This window comes from Sinocyclocheilus anshuiensis, unplaced genomic scaffold, assembly GCF_001515605.1.
Source record: "Sinocyclocheilus anshuiensis isolate Anshui unplaced genomic scaffold, SAMN03320099.WGS_v1.1 scaffold921, whole genome shotgun sequence".
In the NCBI taxonomy this organism is placed as follows: Eukaryota; Metazoa; Chordata; class Actinopteri; order Cypriniformes; family Cyprinidae; genus Sinocyclocheilus; species Sinocyclocheilus anshuiensis.
In genome coordinates, this window is record NW_015555759.1 from 54,221 (window position 1) to 69,351 (window position 15,131).

Genomic DNA, 15,131 nt, shown 5'->3' on the forward strand with positions numbered 1-15,131 from the left:
GTCCTCTAGGTTTCTTGCCATGCTGCGGACGCAAGCTTCAGACGAAGAAGTGAATGATGTATGCTCCCGGCGCCTATTTATACTATAGTCGCACCGGTAGTGACGTCATGGCTGTCGCCGGTCAACGTGTTGTTGGTGTTTTTTCAATGTATGCTTCAGACACGGGTCACGACGAGGCGTTCCCCCATAGCGACCCCTAGAGGACGCAGTGTCTCGTTCCCTACTCAGGGAACCATGGTTACATAAGTAACCTGAGACGTTTTATTCTGTGAAACCCTACTACGTATATGGAATAACCCTGTTTTAAAAGCAATAAGCCCCGTGAAGCTGTGGTTTACAGTGAATTTATAACAGCTAAGGGGGATTTAGGCACTCCGCTTTGCGTCATGCCTAACAACGCCCCTTAGCTGTTATAAATTCACTGTAAACCACGGCTTCACGGGGCTTATTGCTTTATTTGAATATAATTTTGTGTGACTTAAAGCAATAATGGATAATTTACCTCAGGTCTTGAAAATAAATTAAAGGAAACATAAAAGTTCAAAATGTAATAAACCAGCAAATGTATTCAATAACAGAAATTGTATCAGTCACTCAAAATATTTGTAACAATTTTAAAATGTTTTTTATATTTATGAATTAGGTGCTTATCCATTTCATTGCGATGATGGAAAGAACCCGCCCATGCGCTCGTCTGTTTGGCTGTGATTTTTGATTGATTTTGTTGCGGCTGGTGTGGACAGACAAATTGCTTGTCACTGGAATTTCATTGCATTGCATATCGGGTTAGGAAAATGACAAGGACAGACTAATTCAGACCAGTACCCCATGTGCTTTTGATTCGTAAAATGAACCGAGTCATACGAATCATTCATACACTGTAATTGTGTTTGTTTCTTGAAGTTGTAAATAGATTATTGTTCACACTTTATTTTAAGATCCAATTCTCACTATTAACTAACTATTAACTATGACTTTTGCCTCAATAAACTCCTAATTTGCTGCTTATTAATAGTTAGTTGTTAAGTTTATTTATTGGGTCTAAAATATGGTCATGCAGAATAAGGCATTAATATGTACTTTATGAGTACTAATAAACACTACTTGCTGTCATATGAAATATGTGATTCTAAGTATGTTTCTGCAAAACTGAAAAAAAAAAACATACGAAATGCTGCAGTTTACAGTTGAAATGAACACTAGAGGCAGTAAAACTCTGACAGGCTTTATTCCTTTTCACACAAAGTATGATTTGCAGGTCCACAGTTTTGCTTAATAAAGCCTAATTTTAGCACAATTACTTGAAGAACATTACGTTATTAATTCAAAAAAATTTTAACATGTTGTGACATTTGAAAACTGATACCTTCGAAGGTTAGCGTCACATATCCAGCTTCATATATATGGGTTTTCATGTTTAGTAGGTTTGCTCGGTATCTCACGCAGTATGGAGTTGTGCTTGAGAGGTGAAGCGCTCTGGTACGAAAAAAAAAAAGAAAGTTTGACAAAACAGTTCAAACCTGCATATGAGGAAGTTCAAATGGCATGGTTGCATCAGTGAATGTGTTTTTATATCAGTTTTGCACTATCGGGTAGGTTTAGGGTTGGGTTTGGTGTAGGGGATATTTCCAACACGTTAGAGCATTAACTTTTAGCAACACTCCCTGGATATTTAAATTATGAACCACCGCAATACATACCTGAAGCAACATAATAAAAACACAGCAATACGTGCCTATATCAACGTAACAAAAACGTACCAGGGTCACGCCACTCACTGGACGTTTCACTTTGAAGTAAGGTACGTAATAACGATGTTGCAAAAGCGTACTTAGAGGCACGTATTTCCTTTGAGACCAGGTTGAATAAACAGCCAATATGCTAGTAATATGCATGCTAATTAATAGTGAGAAGTGGCCTTTAAAATAAAGTGTTACCAGATTAGTAGTTTTTCAAGTTGCATAAAATTATTGGAGTAAATTTGTCAAGAAAAAAAAAACGATTTATTTAAATAATTCTAGTGTAATTAATTGTGAATTTACTAGCTTTTCTTAGTGACATTTTTTCTACACTTTTTTTCCAGTGTACTCTATGTGTTTACAAATTGGACTACACTGCTTGCACTTTGTTTGTTGTTACTTGCAACTAGGAAAGACAAGACAATGCAAAGATTGTGTTGTGGCATTCAGTTTTTCTCTCTCATTACATTCAGTTAAAACCGCAAGTTCACAACTCGTCTAAAACTCTTGCATCATCTTGCAGCAGCTCTATAGATTCAGTAGTGACACATCACCACTAAATAGTGATGTGAGAAACTTAGTCCGAGTATTTCAGGACGCTGTTCGATATGCATTAAAAATGCAAACTTTCAACAATCATTAACGGAACCAAAATCATTTGGATCCAGTATTTTAGTCTTTTAGTGGAACCGACTTTGAATAAGAAGCAATTTCCAGCCTTAATCAGAGTCTTTATCCTAACATAACACCAAAGTAAATTAGTCTCTCTCAAATATAATTTTCTCTAGTACCATTTTAAATATTTTCTTTGGCTCTGTGCTGAGGCGCCACCTCACAGAATTAGATGGAGGAAGCTATTAAAGACACGCAGGGGTTGAAGCTGTTTTCACAACCCTTACAGGCACACATTAGCAAATGATACCCTCAAAACCATACGGCATAATAAAGCAGGCCAGGGAGTAATGAAATGTTTTACCTCATGTAAGGAGACAAATAGAAAAGACACTTCATGTGCCCACGGTGAATCTTTGGGGAGCGCAAATCTGCCACACATTTCATTACGCATGAAATCTCCACTGATATGTGTGCGATACCTGTCAATTTGAAACAGTCTACCGAAACTAGCAGCCATGCAGTTTATGTATTGGTTGGATGGAGTTAGAAGTTCTCTCTTGACTTTAAAAGTTGTGAGATGTGTTTGTTTTGTTGTTTACTTACTCCAGTTGCATGAATGATTGATAATGATTTACGGTTCAACAGCAATTTAAAGTTTAAGTACTGTGAAATGATCAACTAGTGTTCGATGGTGTTAAAAATAAGACTTTATTTGTGTAAGAAGGGAATTCATTGGTATTGCAGCTAAGACAGCAGGTATAACAAAACTATTTAGTGAACAGTTGGTATAAATATATAGTTCAGTCATGAAACTCTAGATGGCGCAGGCGACGGGTTGATAACGTAACTGATGATATTCAGAGAGTTAAACGACATGGCACAAGCTGATTGGTTCATGCTGCATATGCAGCCAATGAGCTTACTGCCTTGCATTTATATGGCTGGCTAGCATTCACTAGAGATTCCTGCAGTGCTCTTTCAGAGTTTCTCTGAAACCCTCCACCTTCCCCAGCTCCACCTGTATAGATCTGCCACGGGTTATTTTATATGCTATTTGTGCAGCAGCAGTATGTCTTAAATACTCACGGCACCATATCGCCGTATGCATTGGCAGTAGCAAGTTCCTGTACTTGCTTGCAGCAGCAGCAATAATCTACAACTACAGCAATAACCAACAGCAGCAGCAATTCAGCAGCAGCGTAGCAGATCTATTCCGCCAAGGCCAAATACATTAACATTGTCATATCCATCACCGTGCTAAAATCTTCAGAGAGTTGTCATGATTGAAATGTAATATTACTTGTCAGAAAGACAGTGCTAATTATTCTTAATTTTCTTAGTATTTTTTTTTTCTTCATAAACGTTTTCTTCTGGACACCAATGGGATTTAATTACTGGGGGAAAATGCATCTTAAATCAGCCTAAGGTGGTTTTCTGGTCTGCCAGTTGTCTATTTTATGTCTATTTTGTTTCTCCTAAGAATTTTAAAGAGAAACATTTGAGACAACGTTGATAGCGTAATGGGACACACAGTAAGAGTAATACAATTATTGTCTGGAAAGGATAATCCAAGAAGTAAATCCAATATTATTGCAGCTAGAGCAAGACAGCAGGAACTACTGATGAGAAATGAGAACGAATAAAACCAGACACTAAACAACTGGCATGAATACAAAATAAATGTTTTCACATATCAGAAAATACCAGACAGTTGTCTTAATTCTTTTCTACATTGTCATTTTTCAAACATGTCCTGTCAGACAGGAAGCTCCTTCATGCTAGTAAGCGGCAGTTCAGCTGAAATGATAAAAGCACAAAAGCTAATTATTCATCTCTGTCCAAAAATTATTCAGGTTAGACACAACCGCTCAGCAAAAACGGATGTTTCATTCTGCAAAATGCAGATTATTACATGAAAAATGGTCTGTTTTTTTGCAAGTTGCTTCTGAAAGAGAGAAAAAATATAAATAAATAAATCTTCCAAAACCACCTAAGGTGCTTGGCTGGTTATAGAGGGGGCTGATCAACTAAACAAGCTTAAACCAGCAAACCATCTTAGGCTGGTTTCTTTCTGCAGGGGTTACTGCAAACATGTTAATTTGGTGACTGCTGAGCTTTATCAGTTTGCTCAGTTTCCCTCATTTCGAACATATCTTTAATTCTTCTTCATGCTATTGTTTAAAACATTATTGCTTTGGCACACACTGATAGTGAAAAGGGCTAAGTAGCGGCCTGAATATTGAATACTAGCCTCCGGCACTGAGCCGCACTGTGACTTTCTTCTTCACGAGAAGAAGGTGGGAATGTTAAGTGCAGGTAATTATTCTCATTTGGAAATGCTTTAACTTCGGCCAGGCTGATGTGTTTCAGAGCTTTTGAAAGAAATAGCAGGACAGGGAAAAGCAGGTCATCATAATTAATATCACTCAGAAGCAAACCCATAGAGAATAACCCACAGACGGCCACAGTTTAGCAACTTTGCCTTCCCTACTTTTACACAGCGATAAGCAGATGTTTAGCTTCAGCGTTATGCTGGAAAATCTGTCAGCTGGTTGTTTGTCATGAAATCAGCATTTCTTTAAGAGCTTGCACACTGAAACATGATAAAGGAACATCCAAAACAGCAAGACCACAAACCAAAGACCCTCTTTCACAAAAGCCAATTTGATTGTGTATGTTGTGGTAAAATGATTTTATTTAAAAAAATAAATAAAAAATAGCTTGTCAACTGTATTTTAGCCAATCCTGAGCCGAATGAAGGTGAAGGTAAAGGTGTGCGTGTGTCTGTGTCTGTGTGAAAGACACGCTGAAGTTTGCAGTTTTCTAACTTATCATTGCATTGTTCACTGGCTCCTTTCCTGAAGGAACTCTCTGTTTGTCCATCATCCCTGTTTTTCTTTGGTTTGACTCTCTGTGTATATGAGATGAGCTGCATGTGGACTTTGAATGAATCAAGACTTTAGATAGTTGGATAGTCTGTGCAAGGGAAGAAATTATATACATAAATATATATATATATATACAGTCGTGGTCAGAATTATTGGCACTCTTGGTAAATATGATCAAAGAAGGCTGTGAAAATAAATCTGCATTGTTAATCATTTTGATCTTTTATTTAAAAAAAATCACAAATATCTAACCTTTCATTTAACTAAAACAATTGAAAATAGGGGAAAATATCGTTATGAAATAAAAAAAAATTTTCTCAAATACATGTTGGACACAATTATTGGCACCCCTAGAAATTCTTATGAGTAAAATATCTGTGAAGTATATTCCCTTTCATTTTACAATTTTGAGCACACCAGGGTGATTATGAAAATGAAATTATCCAGCCATGGCTTCCTGTTTCACAGGAATATAAATAGGAGGGAAAACAAAGGCCAAATTCCCTTAATCATCCATCACAATGAGAAAAACCAAAGAATATATTTCTGATGTGCAGCAAAAGGGTGAGGAGGAGAGTTTGAGTGGCTAAAGACTCTCCAAGGACCACACCTGGAGAATTGCAGAAGATAGTTGCGTCTCAGGGTCAGAAAACCTTTAAAAAAACAAAATCAAACAGCACCTACACCACATGTTGTTTGGCAGGGTTTCAAGAAAAAAAATCAAGAAAAGAAAATGCTCTCATCCAAAAACAATCCCCAGCATATTCTGTTGTCAGACACGACTGGAACTTCAAATGGGACTGGCTTCTATGGTCACTAAAAAATGAGCTTTTTAGCAGCAAACACTCAAGATGGGTTTGGTGCACACAGGAATAAAAAGTACCCCATGTGTACAATTAAATGTACTGCTGTATTTTTAATGTTGTGGGCCTATATTTCTGCTGGAGGTCCTGGACATCTTGTTTAAATACATGGCATCTTTGATTCTATCAAATAACAACAGATAAAAAATCAAAAAGTGACTGACTCTGTTAGAAATCTTATAATGGGCCATGTTTGGATCTTCCAACCAGACAATAATCCAAACACAAACCTTAAAAACAACACAAAAATGGGTCACTGGACACAAAACCAAGCTTCTGCTATGGCCATTCCAGTTCCCTGACCTGAACCCTATAGAAAATAACAATGCAGATTTATTTTCACAGCCTTCTCTGATCATATTTACCAAGGGTATTTAAAATTGCATTTAAAAATATTTCACAGTGAAAGCAAAAATCTGATATACCTTCCCTTTCTTTTCTTATAAACATATCAATATAAATTGTAAACTAAACTCGTGTATTTTTATGTAATAAGCTGATAATGCATTTCATTTTTTGTTCAGGTTCAGAACTGATGCCTAAAGCTCTCTCTACTCGAATCATTGGAGGAATCTGGTGGTTCTTCACCCTCATCATCATCTCCTCCTACACAGCGAATCTGGCCGCTTTTCTCACTGTAGAGAGGATGGATTCGCCCGTGGACTCAGCCGATGACCTGGCCAAACAGACCAAAATAGAGTACGGCGTAGTCAAAGATGGAGCAACCATGTCCTTCTTTAAGGTACAGCCCTCTGAAATGATCAAGATTTTTTAAAAGTCTGTAATTTTGACACATCACAATGGCATTTCACTAATATCATATTCACTGTTTGTGATATATTTGACATGTTATTTATTTCTTGAAGCCTGACACAGGCTTTTTGTCACCCGTGTTGAGAACAACTGTAGAATGTTAACAGATTTCTGAAAGACAGCTTCAGCTAACTTTTCAAAAAAAAAAAAAAAAAGGAGCAACTTGTCTATTCTTGAGTGGTGCAGAGAGAAAAAAAATCAGTACAATTCCACAAAATATATTTTTTAAGATTGTCCAGTTAGATCGTAATTCCCACTGTAAAAGAAAAATCTCCCGTGCTCTCACTTCTCTTCCATGTGTGATGTTTTCCTTCATAATGATTTTTTTTATTCCAAAGTTTCAACTTTTGCCTGCAGGGTTTTACTTTGTTACGGCTTTCAGTTTTCACGCTCAGATGCTGTAGTGCCGAGCAGAGAAAAAAAAATAATAATTGTTTATATATATATTTTTTTTTTACCAAGTTTCTGAGTGACAGAAAATCAAGGTGACTTTAAACCAATGATTGCATATTCATACATTATTTCAAAATATAGACTGCTTTCATCTTTTTTGCTAATGTTGAAATATTTTCATATACATTTTCCATAAATAACCATGTTCCAAAACATACCTTAGCATTTTCGTTTTATTTTTGAGTTCAAAATTCTTAAATTTCAATTCTATTTTTACACTTTAAACGACACAGTGTATGAATCTAATGAATATGATTCCATATGACTGACATTTAGCGTGCATAGTTTATTTGATTCTGCATCCTTTTTGTCTCCTGAAGTGTATGATTGCAGCATTAGAAATGAAGATGACAAAAACAGATGTTTGCAATTAAAATATAAAGCTGTCACCGCCTAAACACCTTCAGTTCTTCTTGCTTTCTGAAACATCAGATGTGGTATTACAGCTAGCAGACCTGGAACATCAAATGTTAATTTAACATTTTATCAAGAGTAATCAAAGAGCACTCACACTTGTTCATTTCCTTGGGTCATTTTAAACGTTTCATGGAATTGAGCCAACAATTATCTGTGATTAGCTATGGATTCTAACGTGACCTCCTTTATAAAACCATGAAATGTCATTTAAACTGAGTGCTAATCGTGATGTTAAAGTTTCATTATCTTGAGACAGCAAGCTACACACACACACACACACACACACACACACAATTGGTTCTGCTTCTAAATCAGAATGTATTTCTTTATAAGGAGACTCAATATTCAGAATAGCATACTACAATTTCTGCAGATATAATATACTGTCCTTAGTATGTGATTTTTTTGTATGCATGGAATACCAGGGTGTTGAATATTTGTCAAAATGTGTAGAATGCATCTTGAGCACACTTTGACAAATACCCAACCCAGGCTATTGGAAAAATGTGACTCTGCCTACATTTACCTATGCATACATGTACTGTACCTATGCATACATTTCACTGCAGTTTCCAGTTGAAATGAACACTAGAGGCAGTAATATGGCAACAACTTGTATTCCCTTTCACACAAATTATGATTATGGGGCAAATTATTGATAAAGAAAGACCATACTTGATTTGGAAACAAATATATTTTGACATTTGCATTACATTACCAGCTCCATATGTATGGCTTTTTTTTTTTTAATGTAGTAAACTTGCTCGGTAGCCCACCTGGTACAGAGTTGCGTTTACAAAGTGGAGCACTCAGGTATGATTCTGTTAAATACATGATACAATACAATACAAGTCATGATAACAGAGCTCAATGCCTCATAGAAGCAAGCTGAAATGGCATGGTTGCATTTTTATCTCGCATTTGCTTATGTAAAATTACCGATTAGGTTTAGGGTAGGGCTCAGTATAGGTGGTGCTTTAATTTTAAATGTGAGATATAAAATTTACGTAATGCCATGATACGTACAACAACCCACCCATACTGCTTCGCATATTAATTTCAAAAATATAATTGGCAGTATATACTGCAAAGTAATCAGTAGGTAATAGGCTAGTTTTCAGTCTGCCACGTTACGTACAGTTAAAACAAGCACAGCTGTGGTGAAGGCAGAATTATAACTGCCATAATCCAGTGTACACAGTAACTGTTTAATCTAGGAAGTGTCAGCTGTATCACTCCAGTTGCTTATTCATTCTTGTGCAGTCCAACGTTGAAGCCAATTCCCAGCCACTTTCAATTATATTGAGAGACACCGGGGAAAATAGCGTTTGAAGGGGGAGGAACAATAACAGGTGCTCAAGGTTAAGAGAACAGCGCAAACACCAGCATGCCGTAGTGTGAAGCTGGAAAGTGTCACTGTAATGGAGCCAAGGCTCTGGAGGGGGGGGGATGACTTTTTTGAGGTGTTTGAGGATATTGTGCATGTACAGTATGTTGGAACTAGTACACCTTCTACTCTATGTTATGCTTGTAACTATGATTTTCTGTTGGAAGATGGAAAAACACGGTCACAAGTCACAAAACAATTGTGAAAAGAAGCATGTTATGCAGGGAGGCTGATATTTTTGTTAAAACCATTTCAGGATAAACACACATTCATAGATTCTTATGAAATGGCATAACAGTATGCAATTGTATACATTATGGATACAAATTAGCATGCAGCTCCAGTTTTGCAAGAGTTGGTTATTTTACACAAAATAAGCACAAGGAAAATTGTTTCTGCTTGATCAGCGAGCGTTTAACAGACACTTTTATTCAAAGAAACACACAGTACATTTATTAACGGGTTCAATCACTCTGGAGTAACCTGAGGTTAAGTGTCTTAATCAAGGGCACAAAGGTGGTAGCTCATGAATCTCCCCTTGTGCACCATCCTTTCACGTATCAACCTGAATCTTTAACAACAATGCCACACCATCCTACTGATTAACATAAGATCAGTGGAAACATGTCTCTCTTCCTACACTTCGCAAAATTAAAAACATAAAGGTTTGCATATCATTTACTACAGTTTCAAACTAAAATGGACACTAGTGGCAACAAATAATGTATTATTTGTGCAAAAAGGAATATAATATCATAGCATAATACATTTAGACATTTGTATCACATAACCAGCTCTATATGTATGGCTTTTCCAGTGAAGTAAACTTGCTAGGTAGCTCACCTGGTAAAGCACTGTACTTGTGATGCATGAAAAGAGAGAAAAAGCTTAAAGACTTATAAGCATATAAGAAAGCTATAATGGCATGGTTTCTTCAGCAAATGTGTTTTTATCTCACGTTTTAGTTTACACTATCGGTTGGGTTTAGGGTAGGGTTTAGAAGAAATGTAATATCATTTTGCTCAAATGTTGCCACATGCATTTTTTTTCAATTAGTCTGAGGTGTTATTGATCCCCCTTTAGTTTTACTTTTAAATTTTCCATAGATACAGTGGGTACGGAAAGTATTCAGACCCCCTTCAATTTTTCACTCTTTGTTATATTGCAGCCATTTGCTAAAATCATTTAAGTTATTTTTTTTTCCTGCCACATGCATTTTTTTTCAATGAGTCTGAGGTGTTATTGATCCCCCTTTAGTTTTACTTTTAAATTTTCCATAGATATATTGTACTGACCACCAACCAGAGTGATTTCCAAAGAATGCAAACGCTTGCTACTTTTGATTACAAATTAACAAAAAGATGCTTCTCTTTTTCAGAAATCAAGAGTGTCTACATTTGAGAAGATGTGGGCTTTCATGAGTAGCAGGCAGAGCACGTCGTTTGTCAAGTCCATTGAAGATGGGATTCAGAGAGTGTTAAAGTCAGACTACGCCCTTCTAATGGAGTCAACGACCATTGAGTATGTGACACGCAGAAACTGCAATCTCACGCAAGTCGGCGGCATCATCGACAGCAAAGGTTATGGCATCGGCACCCCAAAAGGTAAAACCACCCACCATTATGACAGATAATTCTGACTCTGATTGGATGATACACATTATAATCGGTTGTACTGTAGAATGGTAATATGTGCACACCTTTGACTGTACTTTCTACTTTTTATCTTACACAATTAAGATATATTTTGGTGGAAGAATTACTGTGTATTAAGTTCAGTTATATTTAAAAACAAATGTGACCACGTATTGAACATTGATGACAAGTTTTGGAGTGAAAAAAAATATATTTTTGGGACATCCCTCCAATTGTAAAAATAGGATTGTATATGAAGTATATGGAATGTCTCCATTTAGATAAAAGATAGAAGTGTGTGTGTGTGTGTGTGTGTGTGTGTGTACAGGTTTACATGGGTTATGAGGACACAAATGGGTATACTGTAATGGCATAGGTACTACAACATGAATATGGTTTACGAGGAAATGTCCTATGCCCTCATAAACCAAATGGCTTAAAAACAAAAAAATTGTGAAACTGTGTGTGTGAAATTGTGTACTGAATTGTGTTTTTTTTTTGTTTTCTTTTAGAGGGTAGGTTTAGGGGTAGGGTTGGGTTAGGGGATAGAACATCACCCATCAGTTGCAAAACTGCATGCTTATTATTTGGAGGGCACTTTTATGTGTCTGAACCTAAAAAAATTGAATGTAAGGACGTATTTAAATAATTAAAAATGTAATTGTTAAGTAAATTCAAGTTTGTTCTAAATAAGCAGATTGTTTTCATGCTTTTCACATTATGTAAGTGAAGCTGTGGTCACAGCAGACTTTATGCATGTGAATCAAAATTAAAGTTAATGAACTCTTACCTGTGAATATGCATAGCACAAAGATATTTGACCAATAGCAGATGTAAATACTGACCTCTTAGCTGAATTCATAAAACTTAATGGCTGCATAGTTTGCAGTGTTGAGGGCTTTGAAGTCATGTTACATGCTTAAAGCCTTGTGTGACTACAGATTTACACAGTATTTATAAAAAAACAAAAACAGTGGGTTACACCGTGTTTGTGTGTATATAATGCTTTGTTGAAATGCTACTGCTTTCAAGTGTGGTGTGTGTGTGTGTGTGTGTGTGTGTGTGTGTGTGTGAGAGAGAGAGAGAGAGAGAGAGAGAGAGAGAGAGAGAGAGAGAGAGAGAGAGCATTATTCCAACTTTCAGATTTATCAATTTATTAGTTAGTTGATAATTAGATGCCTTTCTTGAATTAAATATTTTGAAGAAGAAGAAAAAAAAAACTTGTCCTTAGTCTTCTTTGTATTCGAGTTTCCAATGAAGATTCTCATCTATTAATGAATTCCTTTCAGGCTCGCCATACAGGGATAAAATCACAATTGCCATCCTCAGTATCCTGGAAGATGGCCGTCTTCACATGCTCAAAGAGAAGTGGTGGAGCGGCAGCAACTGTCTGGAAGACGAGCGGTATGAAACGGGTCCCATGGGCATCCAGAATCTGGGCGGCATATTCATTGTATTGGCGTCTGGTCTGGTGCTGTCAGTGTTTGTGGCTATAGGAGAGTTCATCTACAAGATGCGCAAAAATGCAGAACGTGAACAGGTGAGATTGATTGGAAATTGATATTATAATACGATGCTTGACTAACAAAGAAAAACACAATTATTAGTTGCGTTTAGACTTTCAACCCAGCAACTGTAATGGTCTAGCAAATATGCAGAACTAAACATCAAACAATGTCCTACCAAACCTCCCAAAACACTCCCACAATACCCTAGCAACCACCGAAAAGACCCTAGAGCATGCCTAGCAAGGCCTTGTGCAGAGTCACAGATTTTAGACATCCTGAAATGAAGACGTTTGGCATGCTGACTAAAGCTGAGTGTTCATTCACACCTGATAACATCACAGAATGGATCTGTTATTTGAGAAAAGAGATGAATAACCGACCAAACATCAAAAAGCATAGGAAGCAAATCGCAAATCACTTCCTTTTTATGTAGACACATTTCACAGATAAGATGCCAGTGCTGGAGGTTGATATTTAAACCGCTTTGATCATGTATTTGAGTGTAAAAGCACACTCAAAAATGGGATTTTTTTTTTTTATCACACATCTCACCTCAAAATGAATTATATTCCCTACTGAACTGGAACATTGTGTTATTTTTTATCCACATGTTGGAGGTTATTTTAAGGATTGTTTGTGGTCTCACTGATTTAGAAGCAGCTATACACTGAAGACAAAATATCAATCTATTGTTCTGGTCAAAATAAACTTTAATATTTAAATTGCATATACGAACAACATGTAGCATACAAAAGAAAACTTGTCTTGAACATAGAGTTTACATACCTTTGTGTATCTTCTATATAATGCTATACTACTAAAGTTTGGGGTCAGTTTTTTTATTTTTTTATTTTTATTACTCAAAAGTGTCAGAAAAGACATATATAATAATACAAAATATTTCTATTTCTATTTCAAATAACTGCTGTTCAGTAACGTGAACTGCTGTTCTGCTATTTTAGTTTATTGTTTAAAATATTCTAAAAATATATTGGTTTCCACAAAAATATTAAGCAGCATTGATTTCAACATTGATAATAATAAGTAATGTTTCTTGACCACTAAACCATCATATTAGAATGATTTCTGAAGGATCATGTGACACTGAAGTCTGGAGTAATGATGCTGACAATTCAGCTTTGCATCACATGGATAAATAACTTTTTAAGATATATTAAAACAGAAAACAGCTATTTTAAATTGTAATAATATTTCACAATTTTACTGTATTTTTGATCAAATAAATGTAGCCTTGGTGAGCATAAGAGACTTCTTTCAAAAGCAAGGCTAGAAAAAAAAACAATTTAATATGCTGACACACTCACACACTGACGTACTTTTAGCTCTCTCCCAGAATGGCTCCCTCAGCTAATGGACGTGAACGTACTTACTTCCTCTTTTCTGTTTGTCCTCCCCCCCAACCATGTCCCTTTTTTTCCATCAAGAGGTCTTTCTGCAGTGCGGTGATAGAAGAGATCAAACTGTCGTTCACATGCGAGAGACGGGTGAAACACAAGCTCCACCGCCAGCCGCCAGCCATGGTGAAGACGGACGCAGTGATCAACATGCACTCCTTCAACGACCGTCGCCTGCCAGTAAAGGACAACATGAGCTGCAACCCCGCGATGACGCCCGTGTTTCCATGACTTGCCTGGGCGACGGCCACCTGAGGCACGTCCCCGGCGCCATGCCGGAGAGCAGGGACTACGGCCCCGAGATGATTACAGCATTCACCATCAACCGCAGAGACATCAGACACCAAATGGCCAGTCAGAACGGTGGCAGTAGCAACAAACCAGGTAGTGACCACATCCTCAAACCAATGTATCCCACCATGCCATTGCGAGAGGGAGGCCGATCGGTATCCTTCCTGTGAGAGCAAGCCACGTCTGCGAAACTATCCGCACCCGAGTCTGATGTTTACAAACAGCATTCAAAAGCGAAGCTCACGATCTGACTCGAAGGAGCCCCCCCGATCAAACGAAAATATATGTTTCTCATTGGAACAACGTGAAAATGTGGAAAAGAGGCTTTTTTTGAGCATGGCAATAAATGTAACTACGGACAGACTCGAATGGAAGTAGTTTTCTTAGAGTAACATTTATAGCACATCAAGTTAATTTCAAAGAGTTCTGACGATTTATCTTTTGATTTCGTCAAAATCATGTGGCGTTTTGGTGGGGACGCAACAAAAAAAGCGCAGTGAATGCGATGTACATTACCGGTTAGCGTCGGACCGTAGGAGCAGTTTAGTTTAACACGCTGTACCGGAGCAGCCAGCGTGACCTGCTAGAATAGTAGAAAACCCTTAGACTGCAAGTTCCCGAAGGCTACGGGGAGTGTAGCGGCATACTACGCTCACGGAAATGCACAAACTAACAGGGTTGATTTCATTCGAGCCACCTAAACAAATTGACAAACGAGTAACAATTCTGTACGGCAGTTTTGAGCAAGACTTGTCCCATTTTGATTTATTCGTGCTTCATACATTGCCAGCAGATGTTTTGTACACAGCGAGATCTAATGGTAATGACGGATAAACACAACAGTTGCCAAAGATCTGTCATCCAAATGGATGTAGACGCTTGAAACGCAGCTTCCCCTACAGACAAGAGAGCAAGTGACACGTTGCCTCCGCTGTGTTTGTTAAATTAGTTATTCCTGAGAATCACAGCCCTCGTATCAAGAATACTCGCTTCACACGGTACATACCGAGGATTCAACACAAACACAGAGCTTGCCGTATGGTGGAGAGCTAATACAAAGGAAACTAAACCGTTTTAAGATGTACATGAGTGAGAATGTCTCTCGCCG

At 37.2% G+C, this 15,131-nt stretch overlaps 1 protein-coding gene across 1 annotated transcript in view; it reads left to right on the forward strand.

The window, feature by feature from the left end:
* The window catches only part of LOC107673968 (glutamate receptor ionotropic, kainate 3-like), a 61,530-nt gene extending 46,797 nt beyond the window's left edge, over nucleotides 1-14,733 (forward strand). The window contains exons 5-8 of the mRNA XM_016467821.1: nucleotides 6,630-6,847; nucleotides 10,554-10,779; nucleotides 12,099-12,349; nucleotides 13,765-14,733. Of these exons, the coding sequence (XP_016323307.1) occupies nucleotides 6,630-6,847; nucleotides 10,554-10,779; nucleotides 12,099-12,349; nucleotides 13,765-14,193 (1,124 nt within the window). The 3' untranslated portion in view covers nucleotides 14,194-14,733. The remainder of the gene's footprint in view (nucleotides 1-6,629; nucleotides 6,848-10,553; nucleotides 10,780-12,098; nucleotides 12,350-13,764) is intronic.
* Nucleotides 14,734-15,131: the final 398 nt, after the last annotated feature.